Below are 22,074 nucleotides of genomic sequence, written 5' to 3'. Positions count from 1 at the left end.
CATTTATCATTTTAGCTACTCAAAAGACTCACTCATTCAATTATTTTCACAGCATTTATGGGCTGCACTGTTAAATGATGTTGGACATACTGTGTAGCCACTGAAAACCAAGGTCACTCCATTATTAAGACCTCTGGGAAATGGAGAAGTCACATTAGTGCTCGCAATTGCTCCTAAAATCCTGCTCCTTTAAAATCTGCTATAGTGGTCATAAAATTGTCACAGTAAGTGGAATAAGTCAATAGTTCCAAAAGGAATGACTCGTCCACTGTCGGCCAATGGATCAATTCCAATTTGAGTGCTTTTGCAAAAGGCTCTTTCTTCAGTCCATGTACCAGTGGCACAACTGAGAAATAAGCCTTTTCCATTTTAGTGGGATTGATGATGGCGGCGCTAAAGCCAACATACAGCTTTCAATTTCATCTATGGGTTAGCTGCACATGAAGAAGTTTATAATGAGTGGAGCAGGAGATGCATCAATACATTATTGATATAGTGATATGAGGTGTCAACTGGGATTTGGGTCGTCATGATAGGATGTTATGAAGATCTTTTTAAAGAGACCACATCACCCACCCATCCTTTGGGTCAGGTTCGACATTTTAGGTAAATATGATAAGATGATTGATACCGATCTCAGGCTATTGGAGATGTTTAGCTTAGCTTAGCTTAGCACAAAGACTGAAAGCAGGATGAAACAGCGAGCCTGGCTCAAGGAATCTTAAAAAAAGAAGGAAGGGTCAGTGGTTAACCTACTCTCTGAAGTGTGTTCCTTCATTTACTGGAGGCATTTCTTCATCAGAAGTCATACAATGTAGATATGTTGGGGTCTAGTGTGTTTCTCCATGCATCTCCCATAGACTTCAATACAGCTGGCACCATAGCCTAGCGTCAAAGCAAGACTCTGCCACATAAGAACCCTTCATTCTTTTTTATGTTTTTTGGCCAGGCTCTGTCTAAAGGTAACAAAAACTGCATACCAGCACCTCTCAAGCTCACTACTTAACACGTTATATCTTGTTTATTTAATCCGTACAAAAACTGAAGTAATTAGAACTAATTGCAGTTTACAGGGAGGTGTGCAGGAGTGTTATCTTGGCTGGGAGCACTGACTTCCTGGAAACTTACTGTGAGATGTAATGTAATTACCTTAATTAGTGAGCTTTAGTGGTGCTGATAGGTGGATTATATCACCTTTGGACAGCTTCATATCTAGCACACAGGTATGATAGTAGTAGTGATAGTTTCCTTTTATTATCTAAATGAGGACCAACAGTAATGCTTTACATACCATCACATTCTTAGGTTCAGTCAAATATATTGTATATTATTCATATTAGTGGTAAGGTAGGGTTAGTTGGTTAAATCTTTGATAGAGCTTACAAGGCTTTCAGGTTCATCCTCTCTCTGAAAGACTTCCTCAGCTTGCTCCTCGGTGCAGGAACAGGCCCAGGACCGTAGCTTGGTCTGAGGAAGCCATGTTCACCTGTGGCTTCACTGTTGTGGTCGTTGTGGTTCTGGCACTCTGGCTGCTGCTGACTTTGTGGTTGTACATCGAGAACACCCAGCGGGGCATTTTTACGGCTGAGGGCTCCGGCTCCTCCAGTGTTGTTCCACTGGAGCTGCTGTATGATGGCAGAGAATTTAGCATCCAGAGAGGGTCTGCCAGTTTTGGACTTTGTGGCCGGACGTGAAGTGCAAGTGTTGGAGTTCTCCTTCTCCTGGTATGGGGGAGGAGGTGGAGGATGAAGAGAAGGCGGGAGGGGAGGTCTGGCAGGACGGGTGGGAGGAGCATGAGGCTCTCTGTCGGAGGGAGGTGGTGGGGCACGGCGCTTCTTGTGGCTGAGAGGTGTAGAGTTGGTGTTGGGCTTGGGGCTTGAACACGGGGTGGAGGTTTTGCTCTGGGATAGAATGCTCTTCTGCACCAAAAGTGAGTTGGACCCGTCAAACAAAGCGGACCAGTTAGCTGCTTCCTTCTCCTCGTCAGGACCAATGAGGAAGCGCCCATCTGTCTCCTCTATCTTGTTGTGGATCATGTCTGTGATGCTCTCAAACTTGCCAGGTGAATTTATACCTGCAAGTTGAACAAAATGATAAAAAAGTCAATAGATTAGACAAATGTTGCTAGGTGAGCTAGATGTCACAGATTGATGATTTTATGAAGCAGCGTGGGATCATGGGAGTTGTTGTCTTGATTGTTAAACAACCGCCATTGCCGACAAGCATCTATCTGACGTGGCTAAGGCAGAAATGTTCACAGAGCAGGTAATGTATTAAAGTTTTATTCAAATTACATTTAGTCATGGTTGCCATCTTCCTTCCCCTCTCTCTAACATGTCATCTGGTGTTTTCCCAGAAGTTAAAGCAACAAGCGAGTAAAAACCACGGATTTCTCTGGGTTCTCTGGCTTGATCATTATTTGAAGTACACAACTCAACAAAATAAGAAAACCAAAGGTCTCATCATTTCTAGACATTTTACACATTCAGAATGTAAGAATTGGCCACCTCTTGAATTCATACTACAAACAAATAAAGTGACCACTAAATGCTGCTAACTATAGTAGCTGTTAAACAGTTAGCATGTGTTATTATGAATTAGGACAGGCCAGAGCTAGCAGGTTAGCATGCTAAATTCAGTAGATATCTCTGCAACACATTCCATAGACGTCTTTGATTTAATGTCAAAGCTCTTATTTTTTTTTTTTTCACATTCTGTTGATAATTTTAGTTTTAAATGTTTTAAACTTAAGTTTTTACATATTGCACCTTTATTGTAGAATTGTTTCATATTGTATCTTTATATTTGTGTTTTTCTCCTCATGTTTGCTTTATTTTTGAAATGCAGAGAAAACATAATAACATTTCATCAAGAACACATAAGCACACATTTCAATATTCTAATTTGATTTGGTTTAATTTATATGCGTCACAACTGAAATTAAAACTATAAAGCGTGGTTAATAGAACATATTTATTTCATTGAGGTGTTGTTTTAAGCTCTTGAATCATATCTTCTATAAATAGATATCCTCTACAAATCCAAATCCTCTAATACAGACAGCAAATTATCACTCTCCGTCTAACTCACTTCAGCCACTCATTCCAATTACTCTACTCACTGAGGTCATTGTAAACAGAATCAGCCTGCTTGGTGAGGAAGAGTGATGGTTTCCGTGGTGACGCGACCTCGATCTTCATTAGCTGGTTGCAGCAGTGCAGCCACTGGCCTGGTTGTAAACAAGGAGAGGCATGAGAGACACAGATAAAAGGTTATACTATCCGTTCTTCCCAAGAAGAGTTTAGCTAAACAAATGCACAGCAGCTTTTCTTGCCCAAACACACAGATGCTACACCCTCTCTTTATATATTCTTAAACATGCATACGACCTTAAGCGCAACAGATAGTTTTTATATACATATACATACCACTATGCTGTATGTTTGCACAGAAACACACTCACTTTGATCATACAGGTGCTGGTAGAGGGCATCCAGCCAGTCCTCCAGCTCGTCCCTGGTTTCTGTGGTGAAGACGACGGTCTCAGATCCCTCTGGTGATGGGTTGATGATGGACAGACTCCTGGATTTCAGTCCTGCTGACTCCTTCTCCATCACACGGATCCGGGTGTCCTACAAAAAAAAACATAAATAAATTATCACAAGCTGAAAATGACTTTTGCCGTAAACAAGTGAGAGCTCTGAGTGAGATATTGCACTAAAAAGCACTAAATCACTGATATTGCAGAAAGAAAATAAATTCAGCAGCAAAATGTCAAAGATGCAAGCAGGATCTCAGTGAGTAATTTTGTATTTTGGTTATTCTGCAAATGTTAGGGAAAACTGAACTGAGATTTCAATTAATAAGAATAATAAATGTGATATTCATATTTAATTCATGATTCCACTAAAAGAGCAATCAAAACAGATGATAATGTACTGACAGGGGTAATAACAATAGCCATTTCTGGTGTCATTCACATTTTTACTTTTCCGCCTTTACATTAATTTATCAAATAAATAATTTTCTAATTTCTTCCAGTACTGTGTGTTTTATTATGTTGCCCCTGAAAAAATTGCCAGTAATTTGTAATTTACAAGCTCAACAGAAGAATTGAGCAAGGAATGCAAATGAGAGTGTGGAACATAGGGCTGCAACTAATTAGAATTTTCATTGTTGATTATTCTATTGATTATCTTCTTGATTAATTGATTAGTTATTTGGTTTATTATATGTCAGAAGTGGTTAAAAAGGTAAATCATTGTTTTATGAAGCCCAAAATGGCATCCTCAAATGTCTTGTTTTGTCCACAACCCAAAGATATTTAGTTTACTGTCATAGAGGAGTAAAGAAAGCAGAAAATATTCACATTTAAGAAGATGCGGAAAGAGCTGGAATCAGAGAATTGGGACTTTTTCTTCTTACAAAAGTACTTAAACATATTTATAGATTGTAATAGTTAGAATATAATTTAAACGTTGACAACTAATCGATTAATTATTGCAGCGCTAATGGAATGTGAAGGTTTGACTTCTGTCTTACCTTGTTGATGGGTACCTTGAGCGTGGGCTGCACTTTAGCATCAATTTCTTCTGGAGTGAAGTAACAGGAGAGAAAGCCAGCACTCAGCACGCAGTACAGACTGCAGCAGCGGTACATCCCCTCCACACTTTGCTGAATTACAAAAAATAAAAGAAACGTAAGTGTTTAACCCAGAAAACAGCCATGGGGCGAATGTAAATGATAACAACAATCAGCGCACCTTTTGGCTCAGGTAGCCCGTCATCATAGTCTGTGTCATGCATGCAGGCTGGGCCACCAACCGGCAGCAGAGGTTGCCATAAAGTGGAAGCCAAGATGACCACTCAGCTGTGGGGATGAAGAGTGGCAATGGTAATGAAACCCCCAAAATGGAGAGCCACATACATTAATCTTAATAAACTATTACTTGATTTATGTAAAGTTAAAGGTACTCATCAAGAGTGTTTAGTGTATATTGTTGTACATCAAACACACATTAGAAAGCTTCCTGTTGTATAAGCAATTAACAATAACAGTAATTCAAAAACTAATGTACCCTGGTACCAACTCATACCAAACATTTACTCCTGATATTAGAGCAGGATAACAAACATCCACCTGAGCACCCACTCTCTTATCCATTTAATCACTCACGCAGAGGAAGAAAAGTAATCCAAGCTAAACTTCAATGACAGGTTATTTTGTTTAATTTTAGCTTTCTTTTTTTGTCAAAATATTGTATCATTACCACAGCTCTGAATCAAATGAGGAGATAAAAAGCATAATCCCTTTATATCCCCTGATATTACATTTCTGTGCCTTTTCTTCTTACCGTTTTGAAGAACAATGAGGGAGTGAGACTGGAAGCTGCCTTCAGCCTCGGGCAGACACAGTGTTGTGTAGGCCAGCAGGCTGTACTTGGCTCCACTGGTACAGGTAGACACACACACAAACACAGAGTTTAGCTGTCTTTGAAGTATACTGCACTGAATTATTTTTATTCCTTGGCTTCCCAGGCTCAACCATAAGAGATTCATGCTCAACTGTAACCCTAACAATAAATAATAATAAAAACATCAATATACAAAGACTCTAACCCTTTAACTCCAACATGTGCACAGTATTTTGCTTTTTGTAAATTATTGTTCTTGTTCAAATGCCTAATGATCTCAACATTCTCCTCCTACTGAACAGGTGGTATGTATCACTTACAGATGTTCGGTTGAGAGTTTCATTAGATGCTTTAAATGATGTTGAACGTGCTTTTCTTCTCAGGCAAATAAAATACAGGCAGGAACATTACAAGGTTCACTTTTTCAATAAAATGGCTCAATTTCTTGGCACAAAAAAAAATCTATGAATGTCTGAAGGCTGAACATATCACTAATCATAACCTCCAATATTGGTTTAACCCTTACTCGAATATTCTCAGTAAGATTTGTTGTGTGAGCCTGCAGCTACATCCTTTGTCCCAGTAATGAGCCATAATCGAGTTAGTTCCCAACTGCAAAAACCTTAAATAGAGAGCCAAGAGTCTGTAAAGGGTTTTATGGGATAACACAATACATACATGGGTATGGGGTTGTACTGCAGGAAGGTGTCAGGGTCTGGAGAGTCCAGCAGAGGGCAGAGCTTCTTCCCAGCACTCTTTCCAAAGGAGTTGCGGAACTTCTTGGCCAGTTTCTTTGGCGTGTTCACCAACGTGAGCTCTTCCTCCAGGGCACAGCTCCACAGCTCCACCTTCAGCTCAAACTGAGGAACTGCTTCTTTACTAAAATTGAGGACAGCCATATTTTAATTAGAGCATAAACATTAAATCTGTATAAAACATGTAAGATCAATATTTAAAAACAACAGAAAACCAACAACTAAAGATTAATAAATTATGTATATTGTTGCACAGAAATTGTGACCAGCACAATTCCTGAGAATAAATGTGTCTTGAAAATCAGATACATATTCTGATTTTCATATTATTAACTTAAGAACATATTTCAAGCAAAAATGTTCTTAATAGAACTCCACAATATTTTCCACCCCTCCACAGCAGGATATTACACTGCATACTGGGCATGTACAATAAATACTTACAAGATGGTGACTCCCTCAAAGCAAATGTCAGTGACTGATCTGTCCACCACCACCATCTGTGTGTCAAACACCTCTGAGCCCATCATCATCAGACAGAAGACCGCCACGCGACGAGAGCCTAATAAACACAAGGAATGTATTTTTACAGCAAATATCCATGATATAACATGAGGCAAAGATAAACAGAAGACATGAATGTTAGTGAAACAAGGACAAACTTACTCCCCCTGTTGTTAAAGTGGTCTGAATCTCTCCACATCAAAGGGAAGCGCAGCCCTACAACAGCAGAGGAGAAAAGATCATTAACAAAGCAACGCTCTGAAGAGTTCACTTCTAAAAGACTTAATATCCATTTTGTGAATATAAATATATAGTCAATCAAATTTGAATTATTTGAAAAAATCTTACCAGATATTGCAATTGTCGCATAACAGGGCACACGGTCATCTGAAAGACTGAAATCATATTTCTAATTTAACAATACAGTTGATCACAATCTGTATATCAACACATCAGCTTCACTGCAACAAAACAGCGCTTGAAATTTAAAATCCTCTTTCCAAAATTTTATGTCATTATGGTATTTCTTCACTTTTTTCCCCCAGGCTTAATTTCTTCCCTGAAGTCAAGATTTATAACATATTACAATCTGATCTACAACTATATATTAGTTAATATTTACTAAATATAAAATAATTACGAATTATTAATAAATAATGTGTGCAGAAGATAAATGCCAGGGATGGCAACTGTGCAACTTTAAAACTTTTAAAAAATGTTCTGCACCTGAGCACACAATTCCTTCCCCTCTTCTCATTTCTCAGTTTGCACATCCTCAAATCCTTCCCTCACTACCTCTCCTAGAAGAGTAGAAGCAAAAGGCATTTAGCACAATGAGACGTCTGTGCTTCGGAGCGTATCGCAAAGCTTCCGCAAAGGATACACCTGTGTATCCTCACTCATAGCTCCTCCGGGCAGCCTCCTCTCTCCTCCAGATGCATTTAAGGATCTGAGACATCCTTCAATATGGCACACTAAGATCAATTTCTGGGTCACAAGCAGGAGGAGGGAGGGGAGGCACAAAATAGAAAAATGAGAAGAGCCTCCTACCTCCTGAATTCTCCCATCACATCCTGCTCCTCTTTCTTCTTCTGCAGCTGTGTGAGATAGGCCTTGATCCTGGCGTTGCAGGTCAGCAGGTTCTTGGAGGCATTGAGAACCTGCTCTCTCTTACTGCAGGCAAGGAGCAGCTTGTAGGCACCATCCCGCATTCGCATTTCAAAGTCAAGCTTTTCTTGTATGTTGGTGTTCTTTTTGGACAGAACAAACAAGAGAGAAAGTTAAAAATGACCAAATCAATCCATGTCAACACACATACCGGCAGCTTGCATTGATGTTTTGAATGATGTTAGTCGGTCAAACAAAATGCTACAATGAGACAAAAGACATGATGAGTACAAACATGTTAATTTCGCTAAAGTCGAGTTGGAGTTAAGTTGCCCTTGAATGTTGTTTTTGGCAAGAAAATAAAGCCCTTCTGGTGTTAAATATGATGTCGACAAGTATTGTACATAAATTTAATATCCATAAACAAGAACACTTTTAAGACGACTTGCAACCTCTTCTTGTCTCTGGGGTGCCTCCAAATCTGAGTTGTTTTTTGGCAAGACGGATGATTTATTCGCCGTAAAAAGTAAAAATACTTCATCTTTCTGGCACAAACAGAGGTGACACTTTAAGAGTAACCTGAGAACGAGAGACGTAGGGCAACAAAATATTACAAGGCCCTCAGGAAATATGACCTTCGAGTGATACCACCAAGATTAATTTGAAAATACACTCGTAATAAAAAATGTCAGACTTGTTGTGGCAGTGAAGCCAACTTCTTTTGACTCAAGAGCAACTTTCTTTGCATGTGTGGGAGGTGGAATTATGCTAAATAATGATAATAATACTGCATATTCTAGATGGGATGAAAATAACAGTTAGTGCATGACTTTATGTAGATTATATACAATTTGAATGGTGAGGAGACAGTATGAAAATGAATGGATCGCATATTGCAAAGAATGAGTGACCAGTGGCAGAAAAAAATGGATTAGGGAAGTTCTAGCTAGCATATCTGTGGCTTGAATGGAGTATGATGATGTCTGATATAATATGGCCTTAAAAGATACTAAAATCAAAATACAAACTTTTCAATTTTGGTATGGAAATTTGGTCTTGCTGGGTTAGAAATAATTCACAATTGCTTTAGGTATACCAACACCATCATCCTCCATATTACACACTACAATTATGCACCTGTAGCTTCTTAGAAATCTGTCGTATGTACAACAAATTCATATCCTCTACTATCTGCAGAGTGTCATTCAGAAGACTCGGGCATCGTTTCATGCTTTTCCTCTGAAATGACAGTAGTTTGTGTGGTGTTAGAGCAAAGAGAAGCACATTTTTATTGCAGCACATGCTTAGCAACATCCAACAATGCGACGGCTCTGGTTTCAGGGAACTGAATGACATTAAAAAAAAAAAAAAGAAGGGGGCGAGTCTCGTATTGCAACTGGCCCAGCTAGCTTTTCCCCAGGGAAGTGAAACTCGATATGTGTACGAATGTTTGAGAGAGACACAGAAAATGCAAATAAATCAAGTCATTGGAGCAAAACATACCAAATAAGCATATTACTATGCTTATTTATGCCGTATATTAGCTTGTGGATGTCGTTGCACTTTGGACCCCCTCTAGCGTCAACCGAACTGTCATTATAAATCAGTGTTGACGGCAAACCACAGAAAAACCACTCTGTATATCTTTAGCCATACCTCTGTTTGCAGAAATAAGGTACTCTGTCGTATTTTCTTCCGTTTAATCTCCATTGCCACCGCGGAACCGGCCGATAATAACGACCTGGAGCTCCCGTTTCGCTTGGAAGTTTGAACGTCCCGCTGGTCGTCCATGTTGTTTGTCCATTCGCCAGGAACAGCACGTTCCTGCTCCAACTTCCAACGGTCAGGAGGGTTTGATTTGCGTCACGTCGTCCGCCGCAATGACGATTTTGGTGAGTAAATCCACAAGTAATTCCATTAAAACAAACAATACATCTTTTATACAAACTCTTAGACGTGTAATATAAATGGAGAATCAGTTTGCGCGTTACCAATAATGTTTAAGATACTGAATCTTCAATGAATTTAACTTCCAACAAGTACACAACTGAAATTAAAACTGTCTTTAAAAAGGAGAATGCCGAACAAAAAGCCAGTCGTGTTGAAGTAGCCTATAATAACAAAAAAAGGGACACAATGTTGTAAAACCGCACAGGGTCATGTGTACAGTTCGAAAATAAATATCAAACAAACGCCCCGCCTTCCCAGTCGGTATCTCCGAAGATGTAAATCGAGTGCTTCACGTCGACTGAGAGGGAGCGTCATTGCGTAGCTGTGCCAGACAATTTACGTGAGTGCACAGTTTTAGATTTGAATTTTTTTGGGATAATAAAAACAAATTATAGTATTATGTTGCCAGTGTTTTCGGCTTTTATTTTTTATATATATGTAAAAAAAAAAACAAAAACAAAAAAAACTTAGTTATTGTTGGCAACGTTTAACACGTTTATTTCTCGTTTTTGTCAAGAGGTTGCATTTTATGCAACATATGTAAATGCAAAAAAAGGATTGTCATTTATGAAGATAGTATATTGTCATTAAGTTGTTAAAAATCATTACAATTGATTATCTTTTTAAAAGTGATGCACGTTTAAGCCTTGTAATGGTGTTGCTGATGTGTTCTTTTATTGTAACATCCTCATTTAATGTGATCCTTAGTTGTTTGGTTCCTGGGAATCCTCGTTCATTAGAAGCTGCGCATCATGCAGCAGGCACTGGCCTCATTTTCTGCATCAAACATAGTACTGCCAGCTGCGCAGCCCAGCTGATGGTACAGGAACAAAAGACCCTGAAACGTACCCAGTGAGTCCAGGAAACCCGCCCACCCGGTTCTGGTGACATGGGCTTCTGGTCGAGTTGGAAGCATCCATGACTGGAAATGTAGACGCAGGCGCTGCTGAGGATGAACTCAACTGTGTCAAGCTCGCCACAGACAAACACTGAAAACTCCGGAAATTACGATATTTGCTTTCAAAAGTAAAAGGTAACTTTTTGAAAATTAAAACGAGATGCATCCATGTGTAATCCTCTGATCCGGTCTGTACACAATGATGTCACCTACTTTGCCATCTGTAGGGCGTTTTGTTTGCACCTCCCCTGCCATAAGCTGTATATATATGTAGGTTGCATTTCACCCTGTACTATATACCAGTCAACATTATTAAGTACCACTGCAGCTGCAGCTGATTTATTATAGTCTATTATGCATGCTAATGTTGTTTGAATACCATATGAATACATGTGTTTAGCCTCGTTTTTTGCAGCGTACTTCAGTTAAAAAAAACTATACTTCACCTTCCTGTTTTCATGATACACACTTTCAGATTTACCTACTAAGAAGTCAAACATGACAAGCAAGTTATTAGAACAATTCTGAATTTATTGTGGAAAATAAAAATATTGACTCTGACAGTTTAAGAGCAGTTTTTTGGGTTTTGCATTTTGTATTTTTATGGCAAGATCAGGAAAAAACCCTCACTTTTCACTCACAGTTCACCTCACAATGAATTTTCGGTACTCAGACCTTCATCAGGTTATCTTACAAGACAATGGGGGTGACCATCTTAAATAGGTTGGTAGACCCATGTGAATCAATCAGGTCACATTGCAGACAGACATCACTGATAACACTATCACACACACCTGGACCAACAAAGTCACATTACTGAATGAACACTCCTGAATCAGACAGTAGAAATATGTAAGCTGACTACATGATCAAAAAATCATTAAACCATTTTGTATAAACATCATAATAGGAAAAAAAATCATACGTCAATCAAAATGTGCATGTTCACTATAGAAATAGTATAATAATATTAATACAATACAAATGTTGTTTTGAGCTTAATGTGTCTTCTAGAGCCTGTCCTTGAACAACAAAAAAAGGACATAGAATTAGGCCCAAACAAAAAATGGAAGAAATACACTATAGAAGGTGGCTACGTATCGGAAAAACCATCACTAAGAGAGTACATCTCATCAAAAAGTTACAGCCCAGCTCAAATGGCAAATGACCTGTTTTGATTTCAAATCAAAGCTTATGCCTTAGTATGAGAATTTCATAGAAATATAAACATTTTTACTATAAAAGCATGGCTGTTTATATGTTTATCCCCTAACAAAGCCTAAAATTGATCTATTTCTATTTAGGATTAAGTAGGATTAACTGATTTATTATTTTATTCGTCTAATAACATCAGTACAAAGTTTGTAAACATTTGAAATTGAATTGTCTCATGAAAATGTTACATTGTGATTTATATTTTATTTATGTATTTTTCTTTCAAGATATCTTTATTTTGATTCTGTACATTAACACAAGCAACTACAACGCAACGAAAAACAACAATGGCAACATTATCACAGTCTCCATGTACATACATACATTCACGTACAGATAAGGAAAAGTTCAGTCCAATTACAATTGACAGTGATGCAACAAATTAACATCTGAAGAGAAAGAAGACAAAATGAAAATTTAAAAATTAAATACAAATACTATTCCACTCACAACCCAAAAATATCAGTTAACCACTTTCTTTGTTGCCATCCATCATGCCTTTCAACATAATACTTTTATATTTTATTATAAGTTTGTTGGGACTAGGGGTGCTAAATCCAGTACCTTTACATATATTTGTTTTTTAAAATAAATTGATAATTGAGTTGATGAATACTCATCTCTCTCATTTGTAAATAGGCCTACACAAGAAACAAAATAAAATACAGTAATAACAATTTTAATGTTGTTTGTGCTTACCTTACAGCTGTCAATCTCATCCTACAGATTTAGGTACGTTGAACTACATTTTTCCTAAATCTGTGGTCACATGATTAGTCATGAATACGGTTGCCTAGCTACACAGGCTGTCACCTCGAGGCTTACTGACAGATCACCCACTCACATAAATCTCTGCTGCGATTTTATTCTGAAAGTAGTAACCGGAAGTCCCGAGCGAGCCTCCGCTGCGTTGACGCTCCTCTCGGGATGTCGCTCCGCTCGCCGCTCCGCTCGGTCGCAGGGAGGGAGCAGCATTGCTGAGCAACGGAGGGAGAGAAGGCCGACGCGTAGAGCCAGACTGAACTGCAGCAACGGCAGGGCTGGGCTCCACACAGACACACACACGCACACATCTTCAACAGCAACACACACCAGAACGGAAAAGGGTAAGTGAGGAGTACATTTCACTTTTATTTGGCGAAAAAGTAGAAAAAGACAGGCTAATTAACAGCGCACTCTTTAGCTAGGTGGTCGACCGTTAGACGCACGTGAAGTTTGCGGGCAGAGAAAAAAATGGGAAGAGTCGCTTTTCTGCTTTTCTGTCCATCTATTGATGTCAGTGTGGGCTTTCAGTGTTGATGTAAGATCCTCCGAGGTGGCACAGCAGTTCCTGGAGCTCCTCACGTTAAAACCCCCAAAGCCTTAAATCAAATGGATGCTTTGAATCCTTATAAACAAACGCCGTAATTTAACACCCTGTTATGCTTATAAACGGAATAGTGTGACTCCCTGTTGGCTAACTGTATGGCTACTGTTGTCGGCAGCAGCATGACCAGCCTGCCCTGCTCCGCCTTTGTAAAGCCACACAGCCTAGCCACTTTTCTGCCTCTGTAAAAACGGAAAAACAAAACACCGTCTGCATTCGCCCTCTGTGCTATTATTATTTCTTACTGGCCTGTTTTTCCCCCTAATAGTTGCATCCTTCTTTAACCGCACGGAGGCTATCGAGACAGGATGCACATCAATGAAGGTCGGTCACAATGGACGCTTTGTGTTTTATCTAATTGGAAACAGACTAATCTCGGGAGTCCTCTTTGAGTCTATGTTTATTGTCTGATGGGTAGATTATATGAGTAGGTGTTTCACTATATAACGTGGCTGCGCAGTGTTTCCCGATGCCAGTCGGACCCCAGCCTCTTCTTCTGTGTGGGGGGCTTTGTTTTCGTGGGGCAGATGTAGCTGGCCTACATGCATCCGCTCTCTTTGTGTTCAGTTTGATTTTTGCTGTCATCATCACATAAGATGTAAAACTCTGGGAAATGGCAAAATATGTGCTTTAAATGCATCACAGCATCTTTAACAAAACCGTTAAGGTGCCTTATTTGCATGATCTTACAAAGAAATCTATGCATAATTTAAAATTGTGTAACTGATGTTTAATTGTGAGGTGACAGACTGTTTTGAAATAAATGATTAGTTTAAATGATAGACGAAGATGCGTGGCATATATTTTAAACATTTGACTTATATACATAGCAGCAGCAGCAGCAGCCTGATTTTGTTTTTTCATCCTGATAATGTCCCTTAATTACATCTAATAGCATCAGAGGTATCAGTGAAGTCTGCTTGCATTTCTGGTTTAAGTTTATAACACAGTAAGCTGTCCATATACTGGACTGATGTGTTGCTGGAAAGCTGGAGAGCCATAGTCTGCACACAGCGAGTCTTGTTAGTCTCCTCCCCCTCCCCTCTCATCTGTAATAATTCAAATTTTGGGTTGGAGCCATTAAATTTGCAGATAATACCATCCAGTCCGGCTTTGCTCCTCTCCTTTCCTTTCCTTTCCTTTCTCTCTTTCACTCTGCCTTTTTCCGCCTCCTTCCTGTCCTCTCCGCAAATGTGGCTGCCGGCCGGCTGGTTGGCTCTACAGGCGGTTGCATTTTTAAAAACTGTGTCAGTGTCACAGGACGGAGAGGAAGCTGCAGCAACGTCCTCGCTAGACTGCAGCCTAGCCAGCCTGCCTCCATTTACATGTTACAGTGAAGATGATAACACGGGAAACTATGAGAATAAATAGTAATAGTGCACTCTATTTTACATTTGTTGAAGATTTCTTGTTGTACAGGGGTTTCCTCTGAAAAACTGGAAACTTAAACAGTGTATAAATTCCTGCTGTCACCAAGTTGTCAGTGCTGATGGGTCAATTGCACATGTCATAAGTTGGCTATTAAAAGTGAACAGACAGAAGTAAATTACTGCTTTTTCATCCCCTGTAACCCCTTATCTCATCTGTCCTGAATAACTTGGTGTCTCATGTTCAGTAGCATAACTCTATTAATGACCTTGTGGCAAATGAACAGTGTTTCCTTCATTATTATGAACCTATTTTCTGTTCTAGTTGGGATTGAGGACTTTGTTGTCCAGCCTGCCCACAGCCATTGTGTATCGTAGGAAGTTTAGGAAGTGAGTTCACTTTACTTCAGTGGTCAGGGAGTGTTGTTTGTGACTGAAAACAACCTATCCTGAAACTTGATACAGTAATCTATTCCATTCAAGATGTTTTTAAAAGTGTTTTTGTATCAGGGTTTCTGTGGCTAAAAATAGTGGTGAATCTCAGTTGTGTGATCTGCCAGAGTATAAACGTTAAAAGGGTTATGAGAGCCAGATAACTTTGCCTGGTGAAGCTCCTGCTTTTGTGCAGAGTCACAAAGAGAAAAAAGGGGGGGTGAATAAAAAAGTCTGAGAAGGGAAATTGGGATAGACAGCAGAGCTGAGCAGAAAACACGAAAAAAGCTTGAAGCAATACATAATCATCAGCCTCTCCCTTGTTATGGAACATCAAGGGTGTGCCTGGTTTGATTTTTTTTGCATTAGCTTCCCAAAATGAAAAATAAAACAGAGGGTGACCTTCACATCTGTTTTGGGGTGTAACATACTCCCCTCTGAGTATCCGGTATTTTGTGCTTCTTTCCACTGCAGATATTGATCTTGTATTTGGGCCGTTTCCATTCCCATCTCTCCGTCTGCCAAGCTCCCCCTGATTGTCCTGTTATGCTAACGCTGGTGTTTTTTTTCCCTTCTAAGTGCCAGTGTAGATTTCAGTGCGAGAGAGTTCACTATTTTTGTCCGCTGCTGAGTCTGTTTCTGTGGGTTGCATAAACACTGGTGCCATAATCAACGTGGCAGGGTTGGTCAAATACTAATGTTCCTGTTAAAGGCCTACTGGTCAGTCATTATCTGCTCAGCAGGGGCCATATAAGCACTCACCAGAGCAAACTTATTGTGTGCTTTGGCTTCTGTAGCTACATCATAAAGTGATTTATACATATGACAGGTTAAATGTGTTAGCCCAGTTAAAATACCTTTCTGTGTGCAGGAATATATCATATTTAGGTATTACTGCCCAAATCAAAGATCAAGATTTTTTAAGAGAACTGACGATTTTTTCCTCAATTTATAAAATAATGTCAAAAATTTGAAAAATGCTCGTCACAATTTTTCCAGGAGCCCCAAGTGATGTCTTCAAATTGCCTCTATTGTCCAACCAGCAGTCCAAAGGCCTCTTTCGTTGTCTCTTTCTTTTCTTCACTTACATGGGAGATACATGGAATACTGGCCAAATGCTCTATTACAGTGATTACAGTTGGAATATAGAGCTATTTAACACGTATTCTAATCTCTCTAATATCTCTTACAGCAGCTTTATGGTATTTGTATATTACACGAATGATCTAATAAAGGGCTGTCACTGACTATTTATTTTGATATGGATTAATCTGCCAAATTGTTTTCACTAGAAAATAGCAAAATACCCCATCACAATTTCCTTAAGGCCAAAGTGACATCTTCAATTGCTTTTTCTCTGACTAACAGTCTAAAGCTCAAAGATATCCAGTTTACAATGATATAAAGCAGAGAAAAATATCACATTTTCACATTGTAGAACCTTGAACAATGATGATTGAATGTTTTGCTTTTGATTCCAAACCTACTTTAACAGTAAATCGATTAACAAAATAGTTGCTGTAGCCTAATACATTTATTGCCCTAACATTTTGATGGTTAATTTAAGTTTGCATATTAGTTTACTGCATATTTCTCTGCTCTCATGCCTCACTGAGGAATCTGCCTCCAGAAAAGAGTGTATTTTAGTATAATGTCTGAAAAATGTTCTGCACACACGCTTCGGAGAATTAGTCACATGCGCTGAAAAAGACTTTGCTGCAGGGCATGTGCTTCATTAATTCTCTTGGATTATTATTAATCTATTTTTTATTATCTCTTTATCAGAACAAGAGCTTGTTCACAGTGTTGGCTTCCCCCTTGTAGACTCCACAAGAATAATAACTTTCTCAGAAAGTGCTGAAGGGCAGGCTATGTTTTTATCTGCAATGCTGTACAATTTTTAACATCCGTGAAGTGTGAATTTCCATATGTAGGTCTGTAGGTCATGTGGAACACAGGGGTCACTGAGCATGTGGTGGGTTTGTATCTTAAGGCCATGGGTGTGCTGGGTTGTGTGTATCATAATAACAATGAGGCAAGCTGGACGGATGCTGGCTAAATGAAGGTGTTTTGCTTGTTTGTTCCTCTCGCCAACTGCACATGTGACGCATGTGGCCACTTTACTGCACCATATGGTCTTTTCTGCTGCATTAGACAGTTTTTTTCCCACATGCTGCATGCACAAACCACATTAACATACATAAAGCCACACGTACACACGTGTGCTCAAGTTTCTGCAGATTTGAGGTGCTGTCCTGACCCCATAATGATTTATTATCTCCCTGCATGGTGCTATTATCCTGTCATAAGAGATTAATGTTGGTGTATAGTGTTAATCTGGATGCATAAATTAGAAGCTGTTCAATATATGTTATTATTCAATAACATTAATTATTTTTCTTCGTTACAAAATTTAATCAACATTTAAATTTAGTACACTTGATCCTACTTCAAAGGCAGGATCCAGATTTACAAAAACACATTGGGGAAAGCATGACCCATTTTAGCCAAATGCTTCATTCTCATTTTATACACATGACCATGTTGTTGTTATTGCTGTTGGATGTACTTGCCATTGAAGAGAAGAGAAAATGGCAAAAATGATGCAGTCATCCAGCTAGCCATGCAGTGTTTAGAAGCTGGAACAGCATCCTTGGCTGTCAAACTGCATCCATCCTCAGGTCACTTAATCAGCCTTTACCAAAGCAAACCCAAAGTATATACATGCTTATTATAGATTTCAGCCTCCGGTTGTAGTTATTTGGTTTTTGCTGACAAATTACTATGTTGATATGAGGATCGAGCAACTTGACAAGGAAAATGTTTATATAATGCTCTTTCTAAGGAGGTCCCTTAAACAGAATATGACTCGTTTGTGCCCTTTGTGGGATTTTCTCCATTTATGAGGAGAGGTAAAGTAGGCCAACTTGATTCACATGTCAGCTGGAATCAAAAAATTTGAGACTGATATCCCTGGAGCAGCCATAGTGTGCTCCTTTATGCATTCTGAATTTCAGACCTAGAATATTTCATACATACTGCATTATTCAACTGCTATCAAACATTTTTTTTGTGATTGACTGGCTGCCCAGTGGAGCTACTGTGTATGGACTATGTTTGTCATTCAGCTTAAGTGTCTGCTATATCTTTATCAGGCATCATAGAAAAAGCCCAGTCTCTCCTGTTGTTTGACGTTAAGAGAGGAACAATAGTCTTGTGTTTCTTTTGTTTCTCCTCTACTGTACTCTTTCAAGTTTATAAATCTACAGTAGATTCAGCCACTGGGGACTAAAAAGCCTTTTGTCTGTCTGTTTGTCCAGAGGTTGCCCGGCTGTCTAGTCTTGAGTCTGTTCCCTGGATGGTTCTTTACACCCTTCAGGGTCTTCCCTGCTCCCAAAACAGCTCTAGGGTTGAGACAAAACCAAATCACTCTCCCTCGTCTATTAAATATTGACTTCCTGACCTTACATCAGCACATTCAAGGGAATTGGCTGCTGCTTCTATTTGTCTTGTCCTTCAGTGTACTCTCCTTTTATTGGTTTTACTTATACCTCCAAGGTACTGTCTAGCACCACAGTACAGTACAGTGCTCCTTTTTTCCATTGTTGCAAAGCTACAATATTGATAACAATATTTCTTTCAGAACGTGAATTTAAGGCCTTACATTAAGTGTTAGTCTACAAGAGTCATGTTTTTTTTCATTTGAACAATATCTTTGGTACTAAGCCGTCTATGCTGTTGTGTTTTTGTGCTACACTTGAAGCACTGAAATCACTTTGCAATGAGTCAGAGTGCAATGTATCATGATATTCACCTCAGATTTTCTTGTTGTCAGAGTTTAATACGGTTACTGCTCTTTACTTTGTCTGTTCAGCCAAGGGGGCTATCACTGCTCAAGCGAATATAACTACTGAGTGCTATTTATATCGGAACAATCTGCTTTTGCTGCTGCTGTAAACATTTAATGCATCACCTCCTGTCTGCCTGCGGATTTCTCTTGGGAAAGACCGACCAGACATGAAAGTTCAGAGCAACAAATGCTTTAAAGCTTTTCAATTGAATCATTATTCATCAGCCAGGAGCATCTTTCTGTTATTACTACTTCCCTTAGAATCACTGCATGTAGGGTGTCACCTAGCCAAACATGGGTTTTACTTCATGGGTTTTGTAGAGCAAGCATCAGCTGTAGTTTTTATGTAGCTGCATTGAGATTAAGCTACATTTTTTACAATGTAGGCAGGCAACCACACCCTTACTAGGGCTAAGTTTGGCTCACATCATGAGACCATGTGGAAATGTGCGTGACGAGAGTATGAGTTGTCTCTCTCTGCCTGCCTGCTTTTTTCTCTGTGACTGTCTATCTCACTTTGGTTTGCCTAGCATGTGAGTGTTTGTGTAAATCTGTGTATGGAGGCTACACACAGCAGCTGTGAGTGGTAGTGATGTGGTCTGAGTCAGCTATCAGGGTCGCAGTGGTGATGTGACAGTCAAAGAGGTCAGATAGAAAAAGCAGATGAGCAGTGCCGACGGTTACCCAGCTGTTGCATCATCCTGGATACTCACTGGAGCCAGATGCTATGTGGAGGGCAGCAGACATGTGTTGCTGTAAAGAAGCATATTAAATGATGACAGTAAATAAACTGGTGCTCAATGACATTACTTCCTGTCCTCTTTCAGCCGGTGTCTGATTGGCTAATTTGGATTGGAGGGAAGAGATTTGAATTGTTGAAAATATAGAGGACTGCTTATATAACAGTTTGCTAGATACGGAAACATGACTGCAAGAACGATTAGTCACAGCCAATAAATCTGATTATCCAACACAGCTTAATAATCACCCTGCTTATTTTAAATGTCTGAACATCTTATTATATAATGAATAATAATAATAACAGTGCACATTCCCATTTGCTTCAAATCTGCCCCTTTGTTAGTGTTTAACATGATTTTCCTCATGACAATGTGATTCAATTCCACTGAGCATTTAATGAGCAGCCTCACTGTAGATGACATGGTTTTTCATTTATGTCAGACAGTTGTTAAGTCAGTATTAGATGGACTCAATAGATGAGTGAGGTCTATCCACCACAGGAAGTGCTGTGCATGCTTCCTGACTCCTTTACTGCCTCACACAAAGAATTCACAGTCATCTTGGAATAATCCTGTCCTTTCACTCCTTAATTCTGTGTGTGTGTGTGTGTGTGTGTGAGAGAGAGAGAGTATGTGAGTATGTGGGAACTAGTATAAGTGCAGGTCTGGGGGTTGGGGAATTCCTGCCAAAACCATGAGGTCACTATTTCTCCTTACTAGCCCCAGAGAGAATTTGAGTTGCTGAAAGAGAGGAATGGAGATGAGATGAAACCATCAGTGTGAAGTGTTTTTGCCAGTGTCTAAACATTTTTTTTCAGTGTTACTGATATTTAGAAGCAAGCATTTGTGCATGTCTTCAGATGATACATGTGGTGTTTATTGATGTAGGTTTGTCATTGTAAGTTGTAGAAGAAGTATGGATATATGATGTTTGATAAATTACAGTGAGACACAGCAAAATGGTTGGAACGATCATTTTACTCGAATTACCCAAAACCTTAATATATTTTTACTTTTATTTACTTGAAAAGTTGTTGTAATTGCTTTCGCAGATAGTAATGATTATTTTCATTATTGAATAATCTGTTTTTTTTAATCATTTTTTTTTCTATTCTATTCAAACTATTCTGTTCACCTCCATTGTATAGCGGTGGAGGTCGAGGTATAAATCGATAAGGGGTGTTGTGATATTCATTCTTAATAGAAAATGGAACAAAAAGAGCTTTGAATTTCAAACATTAAATTCAAAGGCAGTATCGTCGGCATACTGTTGGTATAAAACCGATGATCTCTTGATCTTTACAAATCCAGACTTGATAAATTATTTCCAAAATTAAACTTAATCAAATCATGGATACAGAGAATTGTGACACCTCTAAGATTGATATCTCAAAATCTGGCCGAAACTGTCTGCATGGCTAGACATTACTAGAATTAAGTGGAAAATTCTGTTTTTTGTAGTTTTGGTGAACTGACTGTTTAACATTAGCTCTGTGAGGAGCACATGTAAGCCAGACTGCTGTGTCTCCTTCGTCAGACCTACCGCTGCATTCCTCTAGCTGTGCCATGTCTTTCATGTGTGATAGCAAGAAGGTTTTTTAACGGCACCACACAGGCTGGTATCCATCGTATTCAGGCTCCTCAACCACATTCTCGTTAACCTTGCATTCTGCAGTGAGTGTGCAGCGGTTATTGAGACTGCAAGCTTTCAGATGGTTTGGTTACAGTGGGGAGGGGAAACCACATATAATTATAGTGTAATGGCAGTGCTGTTGTTCTTTGGAGGCTTTCTCTGATAATGTATGCATGTGTTTTGTTTTGGTGTTGCATCTAAATGCAATATCTGTTCCATTTCTGAAATACAAAGTGATCATGTGACAGCAGTGTTGCATTGCATCATTTGAGCAAGAAATACTGAATTGGAATTTGGCCAGTGACTGTTTGATTGCATTAAAGGAAATCAAATCTAGCATTGTTCTCCAGTCTGTAGTCCATGTTTCCCTGAATTTAGTTGTACGATTATAAGAGGTATTTTCAGAAAGGTTGCAGAAATTTAGATTAAATTAAGGTTAGTGTGACATTTATGTTAGGCTTAATTGTTAAGGGGGATTTCTTATAATGAAGCAATGCCTTATATGTGAACTAATAATGCTCATTATTTACAAAAATCTTCTCTCATAGTCTGTATATTTCCTGTCGCTCTTCAGTTAACACCATTCAGGCAAAACTGACATAATATATGTTTAAAAACACTTAACTGTGACAGTATGTTGCAGCAGATTACTTATATCATAGCCGTTTACAAATGTCTGAATTCTCCTCATTAAATGTTTCACATATCATATAAAATTGGTAGATATTTTGAGCTGTCACTATGATGAAAAGCTGATCCTGTTTACATCAGAGACAGCTGTTGCTTTGGTTGAGTCATGCTCCCAACAGCATCGTGCAAGGAACTGTCAGAGGTGTGCAGTTGA

The 22,074-nt window shown here is 39.0% G+C and overlaps 1 protein-coding gene across 1 annotated transcript; it reads right to left on the bottom strand.

The window, feature by feature from the left end:
- Positions 1-1,231: 1,231 nt before the first annotated feature.
- Positions 1,232-9,570, bottom strand: rtkn2 (rhotekin 2). The gene is made up of 12 exons (XM_073482120.1): positions 9,436-9,570; positions 7,723-7,922; positions 7,021-7,067; positions 6,835-6,888; positions 6,613-6,730; positions 6,092-6,292; positions 5,354-5,448; positions 4,763-4,869; positions 4,543-4,674; positions 3,464-3,632; positions 3,122-3,229; positions 1,232-2,074 (listed from the first exon to the last, which is right to left on the bottom strand). Exons 1-12 carry the CDS (start codon positions 9,568-9,570, stop codon positions 1,380-1,382), a joined length of 2,061 nt encoding a protein of 686 aa, XP_073338221.1. The 3' UTR covers positions 1,232-1,379.
- Between the last annotated feature and the right edge of the window lie 12,504 nt (positions 9,571-22,074).

This window comes from Pagrus major, chromosome 15 (genome assembly GCF_040436345.1).
Source record: "Pagrus major chromosome 15, Pma_NU_1.0".
Classification (NCBI taxonomy): domain Eukaryota; kingdom Metazoa; phylum Chordata; class Actinopteri; order Spariformes; family Sparidae; genus Pagrus; species Pagrus major.
This window is presented reverse-complemented; position numbering and strand designations above follow the sequence as displayed.

Excerpts from the sequence above, each read along its gene's own strand:
- rtkn2 (XM_073482120.1), bottom strand. The coding sequence starts at position 9,570 with ATGGACGACCAGCGGGACGTTCAAACTTCCAAGCGAAACGGGAGCTCC. Across the intron at positions 6,889-7,020 it reads TGCGACAATTGCAATATCTG|GGCTGCGCTTCCCTTTGATG; the intron begins GTAAGATTTTTT and ends CTGCTGTTGTAG. Across the intron at positions 5,449-6,091 it reads CAGTACAACCCCATACCCAT|TGGAGCCAAGTACAGCCTGC; the intron begins GTATGTATTGTG and ends TACCTGTACCAG.